This window comes from Ambystoma mexicanum, chromosome 11 (assembly GCF_040938575.1).
Source record: "Ambystoma mexicanum isolate Mex_15411 chromosome 11, UKY_AmexF1_1, whole genome shotgun sequence".
NCBI lineage: Eukaryota > Metazoa > Chordata > Amphibia > Caudata > Ambystomatidae > Ambystoma > Ambystoma mexicanum.
In genome coordinates this window covers 757273011-757296161 of record NC_090934.1, presented here as the reverse complement: position 1 = coordinate 757296161, position 23151 = coordinate 757273011, and the positions used below count along the sequence as shown (strand labels likewise).

The 23151-nt window shown below is 43.5% G+C and overlaps 1 protein-coding gene across 3 annotated transcripts in view; it reads left to right on the top strand.

Moving 5' to 3' along the window:
- The window catches only part of AMPD3 (adenosine monophosphate deaminase 3), a 144482-nt gene that overhangs the window by 69796 nt on the left and 51535 nt on the right, over positions 1 to 23151 (top strand). For all 3 annotated transcript variants that reach the window (XM_069623659.1, XM_069623657.1, XM_069623658.1), the window contains exons 5-6: positions 1450 to 1669; positions 21900 to 22029. In XM_069623659.1, the coding sequence (XP_069479760.1) occupies positions 1450 to 1669; positions 21900 to 22029 (350 nt within the window). The remainder of the gene's footprint in view (positions 1 to 1449; positions 1670 to 21899; positions 22030 to 23151) is intronic.

Below are 23151 nucleotides of genomic sequence, written 5' to 3'. Positions count from 1 at the left end.
AAATGATCTAAATGACAATCACCAGCACAACAAGCTTTGATTTTCCCCTCTTTCTTCTTACTTCCAACCTCCTTAAATATCCCTGTGCCAAAAACAATGTTTTTCTTTGAAATTCTCTTTCTTGCCTGTTGCCAAATGGGATCACGATCTGAAGGGATACAGAGTTTTTGCCGCAAGAGCATTAGTCGAATTAGAATTTGTCGCATTTTATTAAACTAATTTGGCTGCAAATATATTTGGGGTGGTGAGTAAAGGTAATAAAGGTAAGGGGTAGTGAAGAGGGCTGCACCTGGTCTCCCCCCGCCATATATCTGCAGCCAAAGGGTATTAAAGAAAAAAGAAAAAAATAGACAAATTCGTTTTCGGCAAAATCACATCGAACCGATCTTTATTGCCAATTTGGGATTTTTTAAGGCCATTTCCACCCCTAGTTTCCACGCTATTTGCCCTTTAGGTGGTGATTGCCCCCATGCTAATTCTGCTTCGCTGCAGAGGTGCTAAACCTTAAATGTAATGCTACTTGCACTTCCTCCCATAGTTCAACCTTTATTTTCCCTTTTGAGAAGGAACTGTCCACGGTGTGATTTCACTCTGAGCACCAGCTGATGAAGAAGTCTATGGCACTTTGCAAGCTGAGGCACTGTACCATCTGCATAACATGTCCAGTGAGTCCAATAGAAAGGTGCACTTTGTGAGAGCCTAAAGGACGTGTTTGGTAGCAGAGTCTGAAGGAGGATGTGCGCTGTCACAGCAGGCAGGGCTGTCCGCAATGGCCGGTCGCTGTCTACCTCTCCCTGTGACAGTGCAGCACGGGATCTACCTGCACACGTCACGCAGCACATTCTGAACTCCTCAGTCTTGCTGGCTGAGGTCATGCCCTGGCATGCTGCAGCCCATGGGCTAGGGTGTGCCGCCTTAGCTTCCTTTCTGGTGAGCAAGGGTAACACAGCTGGCATTCTTTCCTTTTGGCATGCCGAGTCATGCGGCTTTTCAGATTCCCAGCGCACCCTTGAAATCCATAGGTCATCCTTTCTATGGGCTCTTTGACAAAGAGTAACCAACAATGCACAGTGCTATACACTACCGCACACCTGGCATTAGAAGAGGTATCCTAGGAGCCTCGGGGAGGTAGTCTATGGTCTCTGAATGAATGTATTATATAATTGTACTTACTGTTTTTGCTTTCAATGGTATTTGCCATTGTGATGTTATATCGACAATTGATGTATTGCTTTTGAAATCTGAATAAATTGGTCGAAAGAACGAATGAGACCTGCCCTTGAAGGTCGAGACACGGATACTTGGTAGGGCTACAGACAGTGGGACGTTTAACACATGCCTTGTCATGTTTTGGACCCATTTGATGATTACTACTGATTTTTTAAATATTTATTTTATTCGTGGCTTAAATTTGAATCTGCTAATAATAATAACCTGTGCGCCCCCCAGATTTTCACCCTCCTCCCACTGATGGACGGGACCCGTATAATCTTGAAGACGAGCACAGCAACCTGAATTACATCGTAGAGATGAAAGAGGGGATTCCCTTTGTCTATGACAACAAAGAAAAACTGGAAAAGGGCGAGCCCTGGAGCCTGCCCTACCCACACCTGGAGACCTACACCATGGACCTGAGCCACATTCTGGCTCTCATCACCGATGGCCCAACGTAGGTTTCTCTTGCCCAATAATATCTTTGAATTTCATGTGACATTTCACTAAATGCATATGCTTCTGTTTGCTACTAGTAGGGCTTCTAAACTGCTTGAAAAATCTCCTGCCTGAGTAAATTTGGAGGTAGGTGGTAGCATGCCCTGTAGTACCACCCGTTCTATGTGATCTCTTTGAATTGCTTTTGTCGATTTCGATTTGGTTGAATTCCTTTTTTACATCTGGCCACAAATATATGTGGGGGGAGACCCCCTGCATCCCTCCTGACCTCCACCTATCTTTATTTTGATGGATACCCACCTCCCACATAAATTAGTGGCCAAATTTGTCTAAATAAATTCAATCAATTTGAATTTGATGAATTCGACCGCAATGAAATCTCCCGTTCCCGTACCACCAACTTTTGTTAAATCAAGTACAAGATTGTTTCGATTTCTCAAAAGTTAAAATTTTATCACCATACATCAGAATCATAATTGGACAATATAGAGTAGCATGTGAACACAATATCAGGTTACTAACATCTATCACTAGTAAGGAAGGAAAGTGGGTTTTCAAGATCTGAGGTGGTTGAACACCCTCTTTAAACTCTACTGTCTTTATAGAGTAATGAAAATGCTTATGCAGGTGCATAAGATTTACATCGGGGTCCCTGCAAATCTTTTTAACATACATAATTGTATCTTCGTGCAAAAAGGCACATGTCTACAGCATCTCCTCCTGTTAAACACTGCATGTCTCAAATCTCTCCGTGCAGTATGCCAGAGATTCAATGTATGCAGTAGACACACTGCCTGCGACTCTTTAGGCCTCATTCCACAAATAGGAATGTCCCATGAAACTCTAGAGCAGAAGCTTGCTCCCACGTTGGGTAAGACTGGAGCTCTCGCTGCCATTGGAGGAACTTTGCGGATTCACCAGGCTCTCATGTATTCAAACACACCTGACCCTGAAGTCATTCTGAATCATTGCTATGGGGAAATCCTGAACTGGTTGGTTCCAGTGGGAAACTGGAAGAGCAGAAAGCTCCACAGACTTACCCAATGCTTTCCCATCAAACAGGGCTCATCGTCACTCCAGGGAACCCTTTCTGGGAAATCAATGAACGCCTTCATTTAAACCAGTTAATTACCCTAATTTTCTACTCATGCTTCCCTCTGGATTACTACTTTGCTTTTGAAATAGAGCAGGGCTCAAGTCGAGGGTACGCGCAGGGGGACGGAGTTCACCCACTTATTCAGAGGGTGCACTCAGTCCCCCCCGGCTAAAATGAGAAACATTGAATATCCTCTACGAATTTATGAATTAAAACCGACCACAGGGATAAAACTGCAGTCATCAGGTTTGTAGGCCGGACACTTCACCACTGCACTATAACCTGATGAAAAATAGCAAACAATTAAAGATGAAATGTTCCATTTCGGTACTGACAGTTCCAGATAAAACATTGTATTGGTTCTTGGACTTTAAAACATGTACACCTTTTAACGTTTTCAAAAACACTATTAGAAGAAAATATCCTCTCTTGGTTTTGTGCGTGTGTTGATTTTAATGAAGTCAAATACCATTCGTCCTAGGCAATTTGTGTGGTTATGCAAGGCCAATTTAATGAAACGTGCATATTTCACCTTGCTATGCTAATTTCTGGCGATGTCACCTCCCATTGCGTTTGTTGATGAGTGCCACACTTACATTTTTAGGACTTGACCCCTGAAATAGAGGCCGATCATATACAATTGTATATTTTATTTATGTCACCTTTTCTCTTTCTATTTATTTGCAAATATAAAGCAGTAGACAGGGCTCAAGTCCTGAAAAAAAAGTGGGCGGACTCTAACACACAAATAGGTAAGTGACGTCACAGTAAATGAACCCATCCCAAAACGAAATATGCAAATTCCATTCAAATTGTCTGTAATAACTGAGAAAGTGCACCGACCAAATAAGCATTTGCCAAGAGAACAGTTTTTATTATTACATTGCCGTGTAATTATCAAAAGGAGGGACGGTGTCCCCCCTTTCAAAAAGGTATCCGGACGCTGTCCACCTGCGTGGTCCATCGACTTGCGCCCTGCCGGTAAGGCAATCTGGCGCTGAGAAATAGCTGTCTGGGATTCTATGGATTTCTGGCGACAAGTTGTGCCACAGTTTTGCCACCTAGAATGAAAACGTCCTTGAGATCGGGGAGCTAGAGGAATGTATTGTTCATGGCGGCGAGTAGGGCCAATTTCACATTTAAAACAGCAGGTGCTGTGAATGTACAGTCTTATGGACCAGACATAGGGCTTGCAAGATAATATGCTTCTGTCCTGGAGACGAGGCAGCCGGTGACTGTCCTGGAGACGGGGCAGCTGGTGATAGGGCTTGCAAGATGATGTGCTTCTGTCCCGTAGACGGAGCAGCTGGTGATAGGGCTTGTAAAATGATATGCTTCTGTCCCAGAGACGGAGCAGCTGGTGATAGGGCTTGCAAGATGATATGCTTCTGTCCCGGAGACGGAGCAGCTGGTGATAGGGCTTGCAAGATGATATGCTTCTGTCCCGGAGACGGGGCAGCTGGTGATAGGGCTTGCAAGATGATATGCTTCTGTCCCGGAGACGGGGCAGCTGGTGATAGGGCTTGCAAGATGATATGCTTCTGTCCTGGAGACGGGGCAGCTAGTGAGGCATGGTCATGTCTCTGGACTCTTACTATCAACAAATGTGCTGCTGCAGGTTGCTGCTTCTGTAGCCCATACATGGAAGGCTATACAAAACCAAAGTACTCTGGGTTACAATAACTAATTGTTGTGTGTTCTGAGACCATAAAGAAATGGGAAATCTTGAAGAGCAGGGGAAATTACCCAATCTAAAATAACCCCAATGTATCTGGTCCCATGGTTGAAGCGGAGTTGACTTTTAGTGGCAAATCTTTTCCTATGAATGCAGGGGCGGGGAGCAGCGCCCTAATCACAATGGCCATATATATGTGTCGCCGTAGTTAAATGCCCCTCGAGGTGCCACGATTTCCTTCAATTCTGTTCACTTTTAATTGATTGTGCACATCCATCAGTCAACTTGCTGCATTCAGATGGTCATCCAAATGAAGCCGGATCTGGGTGTTGGCACCATGCAGCAAGTTGACTGATATATATATATATATATTTCTGAGGCTTGTGGAATCTGCTTAGATCACATGCTGTGCATAGTCCGACATCTAGTGGAAGCTGCAGAGTATTACAGTTTGTTTTTTTAAACTCGAAAAGGGACGTCGGACAGGGCGTGCCAGTAATACTATCCCTAGTGTGACGTCCCCTGTACCCATGATCCCTCACGCGTGTAGGACCCTCAGATTGTTTTTTTCTGCCATACTAGTCCGACAAATGTTGCGGAGTTCCTTCGGCGCTTAGCCATTTATAGTTAACAATTACCGTTAATACTTCCCCTTTCACTTCCACCGTACGGCAAAGATCGACACCGGTGAAGATCGAGGAAGTCAGCTGTTGAGGACTGCCACGACGGACTCCGGGCCTTGGAAGGCCTCTGGCCTTGGCCCTTTACAGTAGAGAGGGTGGGGGGTGGTCATACAGGCTTCTTTCCCACCTTTTCTTACATATACACGCCCGCTGCCATTTTGTAACATATGGAGAGTATTCCATTCAAATTCTGCCCTAAGTGTAATAGGAAGTTTCCCTGGGTGTATAAGCACAATACATGCAATCTGTTTCTCCAACGAGACCATCTGGAGGCTACCTGATGAGCTTGCAAGCTCTTCAAGCCGAAAACCTTAAGGACCGCTCAACTAAACGCTGGGCCCACTACGCCAGGCAACTAGAGGCCATGGCGTGAGGGGACTTTCAGCGATGGCAGCAACGCCGCCGAATCAGATGGCGAGGGCAAAGGGGTGACTTCGGACACCCGCGCGCAGGCCCCCGACCCCCAAGGACTGGCCGGCAGCCACTGGGGACAACACCCGAGCGATCAGCACCGGATGATACCAAGAGAGCGGTCCAACGAATCTTTGTACTCTGGGCGTTCCCATTCGCATTTGCCTCATGACAAAGCCCAACTGTCTTCGGTTGATAAAGGTGTTGCACGTTCAATAGTCCCCAAGGCCCGATCGTAAGATGACTATTCTGACACTCTACCCTCCACAGGCTAGACGCGAGGCGTCTGACCGTACACCCGAGATCCGACGTCCTTCTTCGAATCCCACCTCCAAAACTCGACACAAGGCGTCAAACCTCTCGGAGGCCCCTAACAACACTGGGAAACACTCCTCTACTCATGGGAAAGTGGATAAACAACATAAAAAAAAATCTTCAGGTCCCCATGTTCATAAAGAGAAGCATAAAGCCCCTAAATCAACAGGGAAGTCCAAGGTCTCAGATCCTACTAAAAGTAAACTCATTCCTCCCACTGCTGAGGATATGGGCACTGATGAGGAACCAGAACCTGTTGTTATTCCTAGCTCTAAACAATAGAGCTCAGTAGAACTTGATAGGGTCATGAAAAGGATGTCATTCATGGCTGATTTTTATGAATAGGACCCTAATTACTTTCATAGTTACTCCAACACCCCTCCTAACTCTGCTCCTTCGGGGTCCAAGGCAACACCTGTGTCCTCTCAGCCCCCTGCTAAGAAACTCCACTCTGTCGCCCCGTTTCAGGGCTTGGTCACAGACCCCTTTGTGGTTGAACCTTACCACCCTGATTCATATTGTGATGAAACAGAACCTCAATTGGTTGATGACCAGGTGGGTGACTCTTATTATGGGGATGACGTGGATGAGGTTGAAGCCTACGACATTGACTCCCCGGTTCCTAAAGACCCCCGGTGCATGACTCGTCTGTAGATAACCAACCCCTCCTCAATGAGGTACTGGCTAAGGCAGCTGTCCATTTTCATATCGACACACAGGGTGTCCAAGAAGACATGGATTTTGCTGAAGAAATCCTAGGAGACAAGAAAGAAATTACTCAGGCTATCCCTCTGTTAAAATCCATCCAGTGCAAAATTGATCCCTTGCTGCAAACCCAAAATCTCACTCGAGCGGTTAATCCGCAAGTCGAGAAATTGTTCCGTGCCACACCCTCCAATCCCCTGTGCATTAGGGGCCAATTAAAGCCTGATTCCCTGGTCGTACCAACCACCAGAAAGAGGGCAGGTACACCGCTTGCTTGTTCGGAAGCACCTCCTGATAAAGAAAGTAAACGACTATATGCCCTGGGTAGAAAGGTTGCCCCTACTTCAGCCTATCAGGCAGGAATTGCCAACAGTGCCACCCTTTTGGCAAGCTACAATTGCCATCAGTGGGAGGAGGTATCTGCTTTAGTATCCTCCGCACCCGAACCCTTAAAGAGCCAGTTGGCTCGGCTGGCAGCAGATGGAAGGTCTGTATCAGGCTGCATGCTAAAAACAAACTTTGATGCAGCAGATAATGCTGGGAGGTTAATCGCCCAAGGCACTGTCATAAAGCGTCATGCTTGGCAGTCAGGGTTCAAACCTGAAACCCAAGCATCCCTGATAGATATGCCTGTGGAGCCGAATGTACTATTCGGCAAGGCAGTGGAGGAAGCTTTAAAGATGTCAAAGGATGAGTACGAGACCCTAAAATCTCTTGGCCAACTCACCAATAAACCCTCTGGACAAAGGGGTAACAACAATTTTCACCGCTTTCAGGGCCAAAGTTCCAAAGGGGTTCAAACTATTACCAACATCAGGGAACCTCATGGGGTAACAATCAATCCCAATCCTCACAGGGCTACCCCAGAGGGCAACGCAAGGGTCGCACTAGGGGTGGAGGCAGCCCCGCCAGAGGTGGTACACCACCCAACAAGCAGTGACGTTCCACTTCAGGTCCCCTCCTATGCATCCACATTAGGGGTGCGCATTTCCACCTTCACCACGCATGGGAGGGGATCACTTCGGACAGATGGGTGATGTCCACAGTGTCCGGAGGATACTGCATAGAGTTGCTAGGGCGCCCCCACGACCATCCTCCGTGACAGAGAGTACACTCGCTGGAACATCAGAAGATCCTCCTCGAGGAGATCGCCATTCTACTAGCAAAGGACACCATAGAAGTCATCCCGGTCAACCAGGTAAACGGGGGTATTTATTCAACCTACTTCCTTGTGCCAAAAGAAGATCTGACAATGTGCCCAGTATTAGATTTGCGCCCTGCAAACAAGTATGTCAAGCCACAAAAAATCTGCATGACTATACTAAAAGAGGTAATCCCTCTACTAAAAAAGGGGGATTGCATGGTAACATTGGATATGAAAGATGCTTATTTTCATATTTCAATGTTCCCAGCGTACAGAAGATTCTTGTGTTTCAAGATAAACAACCAGCACTACCAATTCAAGGTGTTGCCCTTCGGAATAGCCTCAGCTCCAAGGGTATTCACCAAAGTGCTGGCGGTGGTGGCAGCGCACCTACACAGGGAGGCAATCCCAGTGTACCTTTATCTGGACAACTGGCTCATTACAGGGGAGTCTCCTCTAATTTGCAGACTAAACATCCAAAGAACAATCTACCTCCTCTTCCAATTGGGCTTCTCAATCAATGAGAAAAAGTCAAGCCTGGTGCCAAGCACCTCAAAACAGTCCTTAGGAGCTGTCCTAAATACCCAAGAGGGGTTAGCCTTTCCATCAGAGGAAAGAATTCAAAATGTGTTGCTGCAAATTCCTCAATATCAGGCCGGTCGCCAAATAAGGGTGCGCAAAGCTATGCGTTTTCTAGGCATAATGCTAGGCATGATGACATCTTGCATTTACCTGGTTCCCCACGCGCCCCTGCGCATGCGGCCCATGCAGGAATGGTTGGTGAAACAGTGGTCTCAAGCAAGTGGTCAGTGGGACCAACACTAGTACAGAGTCTCCGCTGGTGGACAAGAGAGAATCTTATGAAGGTGAAACCCTTTTACGATCCAGAGATACAGGCCATTGTCACAACAGACGCCTCCCTGGCAGGGTGGGGAGCTCACTACCTTCACCATACAGCTCAGGGTCTCTGGTCTCACACAGTGGCTCAGAACCACATTAATCTGCTAGAACTTCTGTCAGTCTTCAGAGCGCTTCGGGCATTCAAACCCCTCCTATCCACCCAGTCAGTCCATTCTAACAGACAGCACGACTGCAATGTTTTACTTAAACAAACAAGAGGGCACTCGTTCTCCTAATCTGTCCAAGCTTGCCCAGAAAATTTGGCGGTGGGCACTCAAACGGAAGATTTACCTGTCATCCCAACATGTTCCAGGAGAACTCAACTCGCTAGCAGATGTTCTGAGCAGAGATCCCCTCCCAGAGGAACACGAGTGTGACTACACGAAGAGGCCGTAGGAGACCTCTTCTCTCAGTGGGGTTTCCCCACTATAGACCTATTCGTCACAAGTGAAAACAGGCAATGACCAAACTTCGCATCCAGGTTCCCCCAGCCAGGTTCCAAGGGGAACACCCTATGGATGAGTTGGTCAGGGATATTTGCCTACGCTTTTCCACCAACCCCTCTGATGAGGAAAGTGGTGAACAAGATCCACAGGGAACCGATGACGCTCATTCTGGTTGCTCCTATGTGGGCGAGACAACCATGGTATCCACACCTACGCAAACTGGCGGTGTGCGAACCCATCAAACTCCTGTGCCGGTACAACCTACTCTCCCAGCATGATGTGCTAACAGTGCATCCTCAGCCCAACTCGATGAACTTGGCAGCATGGCTCCTGAAGTCATAGAGTTCGGACATCTCAATTTACCTCAGAGATCTATGGATATCTTGAAAGAGTCAAGAAAACCGAACACGAGGCACTGGTACTATGATAAATGGAAACGATTTGTAATTTGGTGCCAGAATAAGCACATCAGCCCCGTTGATTGTACTCCTTCTAATGTGGTCACCTATATGCTCCACCTACTGGATGCAGGGCTAGTGTTTAACTCACTAAAAGTACACCTGGCAGCTTTATCAGCCTACACCACTTCCCAGAACAAGGAGTCATGGTGAAAGGTGCCAGTCGTCAAAGCATGTATGGAAGGGGTAAAGAGACTCCACCCTCCAATTTCTAACCCACCATCAGGTTGGGACCTTAATGTGGTACTTGCTAAGCTCATGGGACCTCCCTTTGAGCCCATGCACAAATCTAGTCTGAAACACCTGAGTTATAAAACTGCCTTCTTAGTAGCCATCACCTCCATAAGAAGGGTCAGTGAAATTCAAGCTCTGTCAGTGCAGGATCCTTTTTTTACTATACATAAGGACAAACTGGTTTGACCCACTCACCCTAGGTTCTCACCTAAGTTCATTTCCAAATTCCATGTTAACCAGTCTATTGAGCTACCAGTTTTCTTCCAAGAACCCAAAAGCTCTGCTGAGGTGAAACTCCACACACTAGATGTGAGGAGAGCGGTCCTCTACTACGTAGACAAGACCAGACCATTAAGGAAAACAGATCAACAGTTCGTCTCCATAGCGCCAGGCAGGGAAGGAGATCGCATCTCTAAAAATGCCATCTCTAGTTGGATAGTCAGATGTATCCAACTGTGCTATTCCCTTTCAGATAAAACACTGCCTTTTACGCCAAGGGCCCACTCTACAAGAGGTACTGAAGCCACTCTGGCTTTCATTGCAAATGTACCTCTGGACAGTATTTGCAAAGCAGCTACATGGAGCTCTATTCACACCTTTACTCAGCACTACTGCATTGACACTCATTCCAAGACAGATACACAAGTGGGACAAGCGGTTTTAAGACATTTGTTCGCTCATGACCCTTCTCACATCCCTCCTCCTTCTTCTAACACTGCTCGCTAATCTATGCACAGCATGTGTTTTAAACAGATTCCACAACCCGAAGGGATACATTACTCACTGTAATCGTATTTCTGATGCTTGTATCTGCTTAGATTCACACGCGCCCGCCCTTCCTCCCCTCTGAGAGAAGGCGCATGGATGCTTGTAGTCTTATCTATCTTATCTGCTTGGATACTCTGTACTCACACTACTCCTCATGCTACCTCATGTCAGAGAAAATACAATCTGAGGGTCCCACATGCGTGAGGGATCATGGGTACAGGGGGCGCCACACTAGGGATAGTATTACTTGCAGGCCCTGTTCGACGTCCCTTTTCGAGTTTCGAAAAACAAACTGTAATACTCTGCATCTTCCACTAGATGTCGGCCTATGCACACCATGTGAATCTAAGCAGATACACGCATCAGAAATACGATTACGGTGAGTAATGTATCCCATATATACATGATAACTAATTTCTTCCAGACAACGCAAGGTGTACTTACAAGTCCAAACGAAAAATAACTCACAAACTCACAACACTCCACTGATCCTTAAAAGCATGTAAAGGGTTTAATAGATTCTTGTTATATTCAATGACAAAACCACTGCAAAGTTAACAAGAACTCCTAGAGCAAAACCGCCATGTGTTCCACCCCTGCTGCAGCTTCGTCAAGCTGCTATTACATGGTAATTAGCAAGCATTTCCTTATAAACAATGAGTTGTCGAGGTGCATGATTACACGTTGTCAAAAACAGACAAAGGACTGGTACTACATACTGGTTCTAGCAACAAACACGAGTGCCATATTGACCTAGTGTTCATTTCACAAAGATGCTTCAAACAGATAGAAAACAGCAATACAGAAAACAGTGATACCCAGTCAACTTTAAAGCACCAAGACATTCCCTAACAGTATAAAACACTTCACGCTTTAATGTGCAATCTATTGCAAATAATCTATAAATGAGATGTCGATCTTGTGCATACTCTTGAACACTCAAAGGAGTTCTTAAAAAAAGAGAGAAACAAGAAAATGGCAGCAGTAAAGTTAATTTGCGCCGGTTCATGCTTGTCGGGGTGAGCAGTTACATCCATCTCGCAGTCCACATTTGAAGCGAATGCTGAAGCTCTGATAGCACAGAAGACTGAATTTGCAGAAGTCGTGCAAGTGTGCACATAGTTTATACCCACAATTCGGATGTAGATTTTAAGATTTCAGAAAAATAAATACATCTATTTTCACAAGTATAAATCACCTCCATAAGAAGGGTCAGTGAAATTCAAGCTCTGTCAGTGCAGGATCCTTTTTTTACTATACATAAGGACAAACTGGTTTGACCCACTCACCCTAGGTTCTCACCTAAGTTCATTTCCAAATTCCATGTTAACCAGTCTATTGAGCTACCAGTTTTCTTCCAAGAACCCAAAAGCTCTGCTGAGGTGAAACTCCACACACTAGATGTGAGGAGAGCGGTCCTCTACTACGTAGACAAGACCAGACCATTAAGGAAAACAGATCAACAGTTCGTCTCCATAGCGCCAGGCAGGGAAGGAGATCGCATCTCTAAAAATGCCATCTCTAGTTGGATAGTCAGATGTATCCAACTGTGCTATTCCCTTTCAGATAAAACACTGCCTTTTACGCCAAGGGCCCACTCTACAAGAGGTACTGAAGCCACTCTGGCTTTCATTGCAAATGTACCTCTGGACAGTATTTGCAAAGCAGCTACATGGAGCTCTATTCACACCTTTACTCAGCACTACTGCATTGACACTCATTCCAAGACAGATACACAAGTGGGACAAGCGGTTTTAAGACATTTGTTCGCTCATGACCCTTCTCACATCCCACCTCCTTCTTCTAACACTGCTCGCTAATCTATGCACAGCATGTGATTTAAACAGATTCCACAATCCGAAGGGATAAATGTGCAAAATAGCAACGATAGCAGCAGATCTTAATCGAACATGTTACATGCATGTATATAAACAAACAAAGCTAATACAACTTGAACGTCCCACCGTTCACGGGAGAAATGTATATGTTTTACATGTGAACTTTAGACAAGATAGATTATTTCCTTATGGAACAGCACAAGTGTGCGAATAGCAATAGCAGCAACATATTTTTGGGGAAAAATACACATCCATCTGTTTTCAGATGCATAAATGTGAAAACTGGCAATGATAGCAGCAGATCTTAATCAAAGGTGTTAACTGTGTGGTTATAAACCCACCAAGCTAATAAAACCTGAATATCCCACCAAAAACAATACAAATGTATATGTTTTTCCATCTGAACTTCAGGCAACATGAATGTGCAAAATACCAATGTAAGCAGCTGATGTTTGAACAAAAATAACAAAGACATCTTTACATATACATTTCTCAGTGCAAAAGTGCAAATACAACATTGCAAGCAGATATTCACAACAGTATAAAGTGCAAGGATGTAACCGGGCCATACTTACTGGACTCCACAGATCAAGGGTTCATAAAGTGCAAGTGCCTCTCACAAACCATCCTGGTATGTCCCAATACGCAAAAAATTGTGATGGCAATTGCCCTGCAGAGTGATAAAAAGCAACTGAATATACGTGCTATGGGCTTTTCCAACTTTAACAGCCATACAATGAGCGAAACACTCAAGCCGCTGTAAAACCGATGTCAAAGTCTAACTGAAAACAACAAATACTAATCAGAACAGATAGAAGAACAGCCATATAATGCATCATAGATATCTAAAGTGCAAAGGTGAAACTGTAAATTGGATTTCTACATGATACCTCTAACAGATCCGAAAAGATAACTTGGCTATAGATAGTCTATCAAAACCTTATTTAGCAATTGATCAAAGTCACAATTTAAACAGTAAATGAAAATCCCAATCATAAAAAAACATGTAATTCCTTGTCCACATTGTGACCACGGGGCTGCAAAGTATCAAAAAGAAAAATAAGTTTGGATTCCTGTTGACGTCATTTAAATTTACGGTTTCCTTTTCGAATATGCTCAGGTACATGAGCCAAACCTAAAAAGGTCATATATTCGGGATCTCCATTTTGTTTTTCAAAAATTGCTTTGCTAGAGGATAGACCTCATCTTGGTTCTTGATAGCACAATAATGTTGCAATATCCTGATTTTGAGACTACATATGGTGGAACCAATATAAGCCTGTTTGCAAAGAGAGAGTATAAGATACACACCAAATTTTGCCAAACACGTCATTTCATGCTTCATTTTCCATTTGACTCTTTCAATATATATACAAACAACAGAACCCCTCTTAAGAGAGGGATCCACTCCAAGTTTCCACAATGGCACAGTAACAATGCAAAAAGTTGATTTTATTCCATGACGCTATGAAGTCCAAAGTGCAAAAGAGACAAAGTAACGCGTTTCACCCACAAGGGCTGTGTAAGGTTTGTGCATATAGAAAAAAGAACCTAATTAAATGGTACATGCTAAGCCCAACATCTGTTTCCGTTGCAAAAGCAAAGGTCAATATAAAGTCAAGTGGTGATACATCTAGGAATGTCCACGCAGCAAGATGTGCTGTTTGACGTACACAGCTATCTAATCCAATTAAACATCGAAGCAATCCACCCTTTAAAGGATCTCAGAAAAACGCAGTTCATGGACAGTAAAACATCTTGCATGTGTTATGTAGTGAAATGTATAATAAATATAATTTTATATGCACAATATAATATGTTTTAAAGTGCAAATACATATTGTAAACATTAACCTAAACACAAGAGCATTGGTCAATGTCACAACGTAGTGTAAAATTCAATTGATATATTATGGTAGTATTAAATCTGATATGAGCCTGCTCTCAAATTGGAAAACATGCTAATGCTATTGGAGAATGCATCCATAGATAATCTAACAAATGCATCACTAACATCCGTTCGACATATCATATCATATAGAGACCCTTAAAGTGCAAGTGCCAATGTAAAGTGCATCTAGAGAGTACCAATGCTATAAACAAGTGTATTCAAAGTCAGCATCTGCCTTGCTAACTATCACAAAAAGGCATTGCGATACACGGGAAGCACATCTAGCATACATAATACATTTAATATATTCTAATACATTACAAATAATGCATTGTGAAGTACAAGTGCATGATAATATACAGCATCCTAGAGCATTAGATGATATTGCAGCATGATGATTAAACTCAATTGGTATATTATAGCAGAACTAGTGTACAGGCCCATCTACACTGGCCAAAGCGCAGATTTTCAGTAGGCCAGTAGGACCACTGTATATCCTAAGCCTACAGTTCCCTCTAGCAGTGACAACAGGCAAAGCTATGCAAATTGGCTTTGTCTCTATATATCCTAAGGCAACAGCTCCCTCTAGCGGTGACAACAGGCAAGGCTATTGCATTGGACAAACATTCAGGGACACACATACATCTGGTCTTTTATTATATTGTTAGATAGGAATGGAATCAAACTTCTTTCAAAGTCAGACTTACTGCTGTCAATATGAAGGGTATACTACTATAAATACAGAGATGCCTGTGCTTAAAATAATCACAGAATACATTAACCTATGCTAAGTATTATATATCTTTAAAGTGCATGTGCTGGTATAAGGGACCCAGATTCAACCTGCCAACACTTAGGACAAATTGATCCAAAAGCAGCATCCGCCTTGGTCATAATCTCATCGAAGCCTTACAATAGAGCACCACTAGTGATATAAAGTGCAAGTACATCATGAGTTGGGACACACAAAGAGTCTCCTGCTCTATCCTGATGGGAACAGATAACCTAGAGAAACATGAAAAAGAAATTCATTTTTATAAAAAAAACATTAAAAGCAAAAACGCATCAAAGAATATTCAGACAACCTATTTCCATTATCCTCATATCTATATAAGTATAAAAATAGCACAAAAAGGAAACAGCTGACTAAATGTACATCATATGAGAGATAACATCTATTCACCTACAAAGACATGCACTTCCTCATCTCTATTGTGTCCCTCTAGGGGTTTTAGTGTCATAATCAATGATGTATTTGGCCTCGCTTTGTCTCATATGTTTTTCTCTATTACCTCAATGTGGCTTGTCTGGCACAGTGTTGATGGCAAAGTAGACCAGTGAGGAAACATTACCACCATGTACTTCCTCAAAATGCTCATCCAAAGAGTACACATGATCCCTGTTTTTAATTGCTCCAAACTGCTGCACGATGCACACCTTAACCTGATGAATAGTGCTAGCGATATACCATTTCTCACATTCACATTTCAAACATAAATGACATATTTACTTTCACAGGTAATCAGATTTTTCATGTCAATAGATGGACCAGTTCGGGGATTAGTATATATTTTGCTATTCTGTCCGAATTTGAAGGCTTCACATTGATTACATTTCACAAAGTCCACCTGCGGTATGGTTAGCCAATTACAGCTGATATCCATGTTCTTTCTTTCTTTAAAGTGACTAGGAGCAATCATATTACGCAGTGAGGAAGGTTTTCTAAAGGTCTTCGAGATATGATAATCAAATAGGTTCTTAATGTCTTTATCTTGTGTTAGTATATGCCAGTGTTCATGAAAAACCTTTTTAAGGGAATGAGCTTTGTTATTGTAAGTAGTACACCATTGAATGGCTTTGTTTTCATGATCAGTTCTAGAGTTCTTAGTAACCAACAATTCCCCTCTGTTTTGCTTGCTAACTTTACTAAATGGTGCATTGAATGCATGTCTGGTGTATTTACATGGCTCAAATCTTCTAGCAATAATGCAAGATTGATTCACAAACTCCCCATCTTCCAAACAATTCCTCCTTGCGCGTATACATTATTTATGTATATATTATAATTCTTAAACAGTGCGCCACACGCCCGCAGGCCTCAGGGCGCACACAAAAAGCACAAAACAAAACAGGAAGAGACAAATTGTGAAGGATTAAGTCAGAATGGATTGAAATGTCAGGGGCAGAGGCAGAGGGCAACTAATCAGGAGACTGACTGAACAACATTGTCTTAAATCCCTTTTTAAAATCCAAAGTCGAAGAAATGGAACTAAGAGTTAGCGTAAGGGAATTCCAGGCAGTCGGGCCGTGCACATCAGAGCTCAGAACCCCGCGGACTCCAGTCTGAACCGAGGCTGAACAAGTTTGAGTTGGTTCTCAGATCTTCGGGAGCGTGCTGGAATATAATGCTTAAGTCGAGCTGAAAGATATTTGGGTGCTAAATCAAGAAAGCACTCGTGTGTCAAAGTGAGAATCTTGTGCGTCACTCTGTGTTTTATAGGAAGCCAGTGCAAATTCCATCTTGCTTGTATAATATGAGCATGTTAAGACAATCCTGTAATGGTGCGCACAGCACCATTCTGAGTGACTTCGAGGGAAGAAAAGGCAGAATGGGAGCAACCACTCAGGAGGCTGTTGCAGTAATTCAGTCGTGAATTTATGAGGGCCATAGCCAGAATGATGACATTCTCGGTTGACACAAAAGGTCAGTTATTGCTGAGCAACCTATTGACAAGGCCACAGGAGCTTTCACATCTGAGCCACATGATGCTTCCTAGTCAGTTCTGAATTGAAGGTGACACCCAAAGTCTTCACTTTCTTATCCACCAGAATTAAGCATTAAGAATGGTAAAGCTAAGATACTCCGATGGCAAGGATTTAAGTTTAGATGCCGAGGCCACAATGAGAAGCTCAGTTTCGGCGGCATTCAGACCAACAAGTTAGCGGCCATCTACTCATGGATGGCGACATAGATCTTATTAAGATTAGCTGAGTCCGTGGCATATTGTCCTGAGAGTTTCCTGACAACCTGAGTGTCATCAGCATAATTAGTATACTGGATACCCATGTTGTCCAGCAGTACCAGTAATGGACGAATATAGACATTAAAAAGAGATGGGGAAATACAAGAACCCTGAGGAACCCCACAGGTAATGGGGAGGGCACGGAATAGGCATCCCCACTAACAACTCTGGGCTGTCATGGCCCCAGAAACGAAGAGATCCATGAGGTTGATAAACTAGAGCAGCCAACTACAGATTAAAGTCGTTCAACTAGAAGAGCGTGGTCCACAAGATCAAAAGCCGAACAAAGAAAGATCCAAAAGCATCAGAATGGCAGAATGGCCTTGATCGAGAATATTAAGTAGGTTGGCTTTGAGATCCAGTAGAGCCGTCTCCATACCGTGATGGGCTCTGAAGCCGGACTGATGGGACCTCAAAATATTATTTTGCTTGAGAAAGCACTGAAATTGTGTGTATGCTGCCATATCCAAAATCTTTAGGATAAATGGGACATTAGTGATAGGGCGGTAGCTATCTGTCACAAAAGGGTCAAGATGCTCCTTCTTCAGGAGGGGGGAAATCCAGGCATCCTTGAGAAGAAGGGGAACAGAGCCTTCAGAGAAGGAGAGATTAACAAGTTTCTTAACCATGGGGCACAATACATCGAAGCACTTAATAAATAGGCTAGATGGGCAAACGCCCCCCCCCCCCCCGACACGAGGTAGGTTTCATGTGCGAGACCAACTGGGCAATAAAGGGTTCGGTACAGGGAGAGAAAGCAAAGATGGGCGACTCAGTGGGAGTTGACGAAGCCAATTCTCCAGGAACCACGGGTGAATCTCTAGAATCAAGAGAGCTCATTAACACTTGAGTGGCATTTTGATGATCAATGACCTTGTTAGTAAAGGCGTTGTGAATCGATTGACACCAATCATCATTTTTAATAGGGCCAGGCGCAGGACAAGGTTTGGTCTTAAATTCATTAAGTATGGCAAAAAGCTCCTTGGAGCTAGACTTGGCTTGACAAATCCTATCATTGTAAGTCACAGATTTCGCCTCTATAATGATTGCCTTATATTGCTTGATAAGGCCTTTATAATTAGCCGAAGTGAGTGGGGAAGGGTTGGAATGCCATTGACGTTCGGCGGGCCGTTTCTCCTGTCGGAGAAGGAGAATATTCTCATTGAACACATTTTTCTTAACAGTTTCACTTTTAACTTGGTGAGATCTGATAGGAGCAAGGGTGTTAATAGCACCTTCAAGTGTGGAAGTGAGGTGGCTAGCCAAGTCATCGGCCTTTTCAAACTGATCTAATGAGCCCAGGCGTGCAGTGAGAAGAGATGATAATTTTTTTTGAAACAACTTTATTTATTTTGGTTGATTGGCGAGGCATTCTTCCAATTTCTTGACTGAATAATTGGTCTGGGATTGGTGTCTAGCAGGTGGCTTAGGGATATTAACGTTAATAGAAATAAGGTAATGATCTGACCAAAAACACGGGGTTACCATAAGATCGGCAATGGTCAGAGAATGGGATAAAACCCAATCAAGGGTATGGCCAGCAGAGTGTGTGGGGCCTGAAGAATGGTGCATAAAACCAATAGCCCCAAGAGCTCCCAATAGTGAGGCAGTAGACATATCAGTCAGGACGTCGGCCCAATAGTTGAAGTCACCTAAGACCAAAACAGGACTGTTGCTCCTGGTAATTGCATTAAGGATGCATATGAACTGCTCTTCAAAGAGAGGAAACACCCTGGGGGGACGATAGATATTAATGATGGTGACAGAAGTATTATCGGAAACTTTAAGCTTAATGATCAAGCATTCACAATCATCTGGGGCCTCATGTGGAACTAGGTGACAGTTAAGAGTATTTCTGAAAAAGAGAGCCACTCCGCCCCCAGGTCCATAATTTCGATCAGCGCAAAAGAGAAGGTAGTATTCTGGAATGGCATCTGATGAAATGGCACCATTAAGCCAGGACTCGGTAATGGCCAAAAAATCTAGGGAGGAGACCCCGATTAGATCTTCCACCTCCACTGCATGGGCTCGAAGGGAGCGCATATTCAACACGCCAAACTTTAGCAGAGGCACAGGAGTTGATTTAACAAAACTAGTGGGAGTCTCTGTGGGAGTAGGGGGGGCAGGCATAGAAGGCAAGCTAATATTGTGAGTTAGAGCAGAAACATGCACTACACCATCAGCAGGAGATGAGATAAGGGGGTGTACATCGGGTAGGGAGGAAGCAGATGGCGAGATAAAATTATGCAAGTCAGAGGTTTGCTTTGTAGTACTTTCAGGGAGCCCATCACTACTTACGAGGTGGAGTGCAGCGCTACCCAACATGGAGAAGTGGCACATATGGGAACAGTCAACCCATTGCACATCTAATCTAGCTTTGCGATTATTTTGGATTCACTTGATTAGGTCTGCATGCGACATGCTGGTCAATATCAGTACAAGACAGGAGTACTTACAATAAGAGGATGAGAGCGAATCTCGTGGCTGCACACTGCACAGACCCGCACCGGACCCAAACCGGCACAAAACTGGCCCGTTCATGCCAAGCGCGGTCACCCCTGTGGCCTAATTAAGTAGTTCAAAGAACTTCAGAGCACACTGGGAACTGTGGTTCTTAAGGGCTCAGTGCGTGCAGAAGCTTACAGGAGCTCTGCTTTAAATCGCACTTATGTAAAAATAAAAGGAGGATCAATAAAACAAAGTTAAGTAAGGAGGTACTTTTAAATGCAGTAAAAAGATAAGACAAGCTGCAATTACAATTCAAGTAGCACACATGAAATGAAATCAGGTAAAAACTGGGAGCACACAAGGGAAGCCAAAATCAGGTTAGCATGCAATCAATGGGAGGGAAAGTGCACAGAAGCCTTAAATACAGGCACAAACTGCGCCTGTGGCCTAAATTCACAAATGGGTGTGGTCCATTTCAGATGTCTTATCTTTAATGCAATGTGTTATGCCAATAATAGGCCTAGCAGTCTTTCTTTTTTGAAGGAGCCTAATGCTCGAAGTGTTCTGTGGCCACAGTCAAGTCACACAGACCCTTTCACATACTTCTTCCAGATAGAGATTGTCCTGATGAAGGACTGTAGTAGTCCAAAACTCATGGGCCACTTTGTCTGCCTTTTGTTTGAAGAAGATGTTATCGCATTAAAGAAAATATTGGATTTTGGATCTTAATGAATGGGCTGTGCATTGGATTCTTATGAAAATGACATGAGAACATTTTCGGACACACAGAAGTTACCAGTGCCAGAGAAGTTCCCCGGCAATTCTCCCTGTGGCTATTTATCCACATTGTGCCTTATGGACACTGGTGAGCATCAAATAACATTACTAAAGATATATGGCGGCTGCTTAATCCGCAAGCGGTGCCCTATGGCTTCTTTATTTTGCCCACAGCATTAAGCTGCCACCAGAGCGAAACTGTGCCAGTGCTAACATTGCCCAATATTTTGAGTAGGGTGAGCATGGTAGAGTGAGCATAAAAAAGCAGCCAGGCCAAAAAGTGACACCACGATTGTTAAAGTCAGTTTTTACCAACAATGAAATGGATAAGCTAGGACCAGAAGAGGAATTTGTAACAGGTGCAAGCATCAGCACATTGTGAGTAGACCCCCACTGAAAATTGGTGCAAATAGCTGAAAACTGTGCAACTGCTCAAACAAGAGCAGAGAGCACCAACCAAAGCTAGCCTGACACACAACAACACTGAAATTACAGGCCAACAGCAGGAGCAATGGTGTGCATGTACTGCCCCCATCATGGACCGAAGTCCTTCATTGGTGCAATTATCCCCATCCGCATGTTATATTTGTGGTTATTTGCTCTGTTCTTTTGTTTCTTTTCTGAAATAATACTTTATTTATTTGAAATATTTAACAATTCCTGCCAGAAGAAGGTTTCCGGGACAATAAAACCTGTCAAGAAGTCAGATACACAGCGGTCGAAATTATGATTGGTTAATCAGGAGCTAAAAGCAGCTCCCGGGTATCCAGCATTAGCCAGAGCCCAGGAGCTACCAGTGGGTAACGCGGAGCTAGTACATAGCGTTCTGCAAATGTAACTTCCATATAACATGCAAACATATGTTTGTGTGCATTATTTATGACCCCTTATACTTTAAATAGTGTATAGATATATTATAAAGTTTATTTATAGGTTGTCCCAAAACACACAGAGTTAAATTCACATAGGTGTGTTTGTTTGGCATCTATTAGCCTGGGGAGCCAAAAGTAGCTCCTGATAGATGTTGGTATCAAGCTAACCAGGCTCTTCTAGGTAATAAGCAGGAGTTACCTTTCTCCCAGCTCCCCTCAATTTCGAACTCTGGACACGTAACATTTTTAGTGCAGTATTTCCTTTCTTCTTAACAATTTGCTCCACTTCCGTATTTTCAGGTGTGCCAACTCTGAAATGGTGCACATTACTTGTTCTGTTTGCGCTACCACTCATTTTTTCCACCATAACCTTAATGGATCTAAAACGCAAGGATCCATTTTGTTATTAAAGGGATGTATTGAGATGTGACTTCAGCAATCCCCTAACACATCCTGGTCGTGCATCAGTTGTAGAGACTCTTTACTGAGTCCTATCTCCATAGGGTAACATACAAAATGACGCTCTTTGCTTTATTTTCTTGCAGAAAAACCTACTGTCACCGAAGGCTGAATTTCTTAGGATCCAAATTTAAGCTCCATGAGATGCTCAACGAAATGGCCGAACTTGCAGAATTGAAGTGTGTTCCGCACCGGGATTTCTATAATGTTAGAAAGGTAGAGTATGCCTAAAGGTCTATTCATATAATTGATGCGTGGTTGCCATTTTGACAGCTTCTGGGGTACAAGTTTAACCAGTTCAATTTATCTGTCGGATCTCATGATGCAGCGAGGCCAAAAGGCACAAAAGAGTTCAGCGCATGGAACTCTGGGTAAGATTCCATTTACTTTGGTGAGGGAATATACCCAGAGTTTCACTTTCTGGTGCATATGATCCTTCTAAGCTGCGGAAAAGTTTAAGGTGCATACGGCACCATCCAAACCACCCAGTTAAATAACTTCTGATTATTTAAAGTAAGTTTATTTGCCTATATATAAAGAAGAATCCCAACAGCACAAAATATAATCCTCAAAATACCCCCCTCCAGTTGACTTACATTTAATTTAGGTTTCCTAGAGACAATCATATCCAGTCATAGATCTGTTTTTTTAAATATTTATGAGGACCAATCGAGATGCAAATTAAAACAAACTAGTTAGGCTCATGTGTGAAGTCGCACTTGCGTAATCCTGCTGAGATATCCAATACAGTGCATGCTTGATTTTGACCAAGATGTGGTTTGATAAACCACATTTGCAGTTGTCTTTACAGTGAATAATTGGTTCTATGAGAAAATGTCAAATATTGTAGGCCGCACACCAAAAACACTGATTTTATTCGGCCGATTTGGTGCTGCCCACAATATTCAACATATTTCACTGTTAGGGGGGTTTCACCCCCCAAACCGCCTTCATCCAATCCCCCACCCTCTCTCCTCAAAGCAGAGGGTTTGCTCCTCGGCCCGCTCTCTTTAAAATACAAACCCCAACAAACAGACATGTGTGGCAGAGGCGTGCCTCCTCGATTAAGAAAGACCGCTCTGTGCGTTCACAGAACAAGACTTTCTGAATCAGTCTTTTTTCTATTCGCACAACAGAAAAATACTTTTTCACTTAAGACTGAATAATTTTGTCTTGCATTGTGGATTCATAATTCCTGCCTACTTTTTCGCTCCCCCCTCAAGAATGGATTCATGCAAAGTATTATGAAATCTCTATGGTCATGGAGGACATTCAGGAAGGAGAATGAGAACCCGTTATCGGGGCCGGCTGGCTCAATTACCCTATGACACATACAAT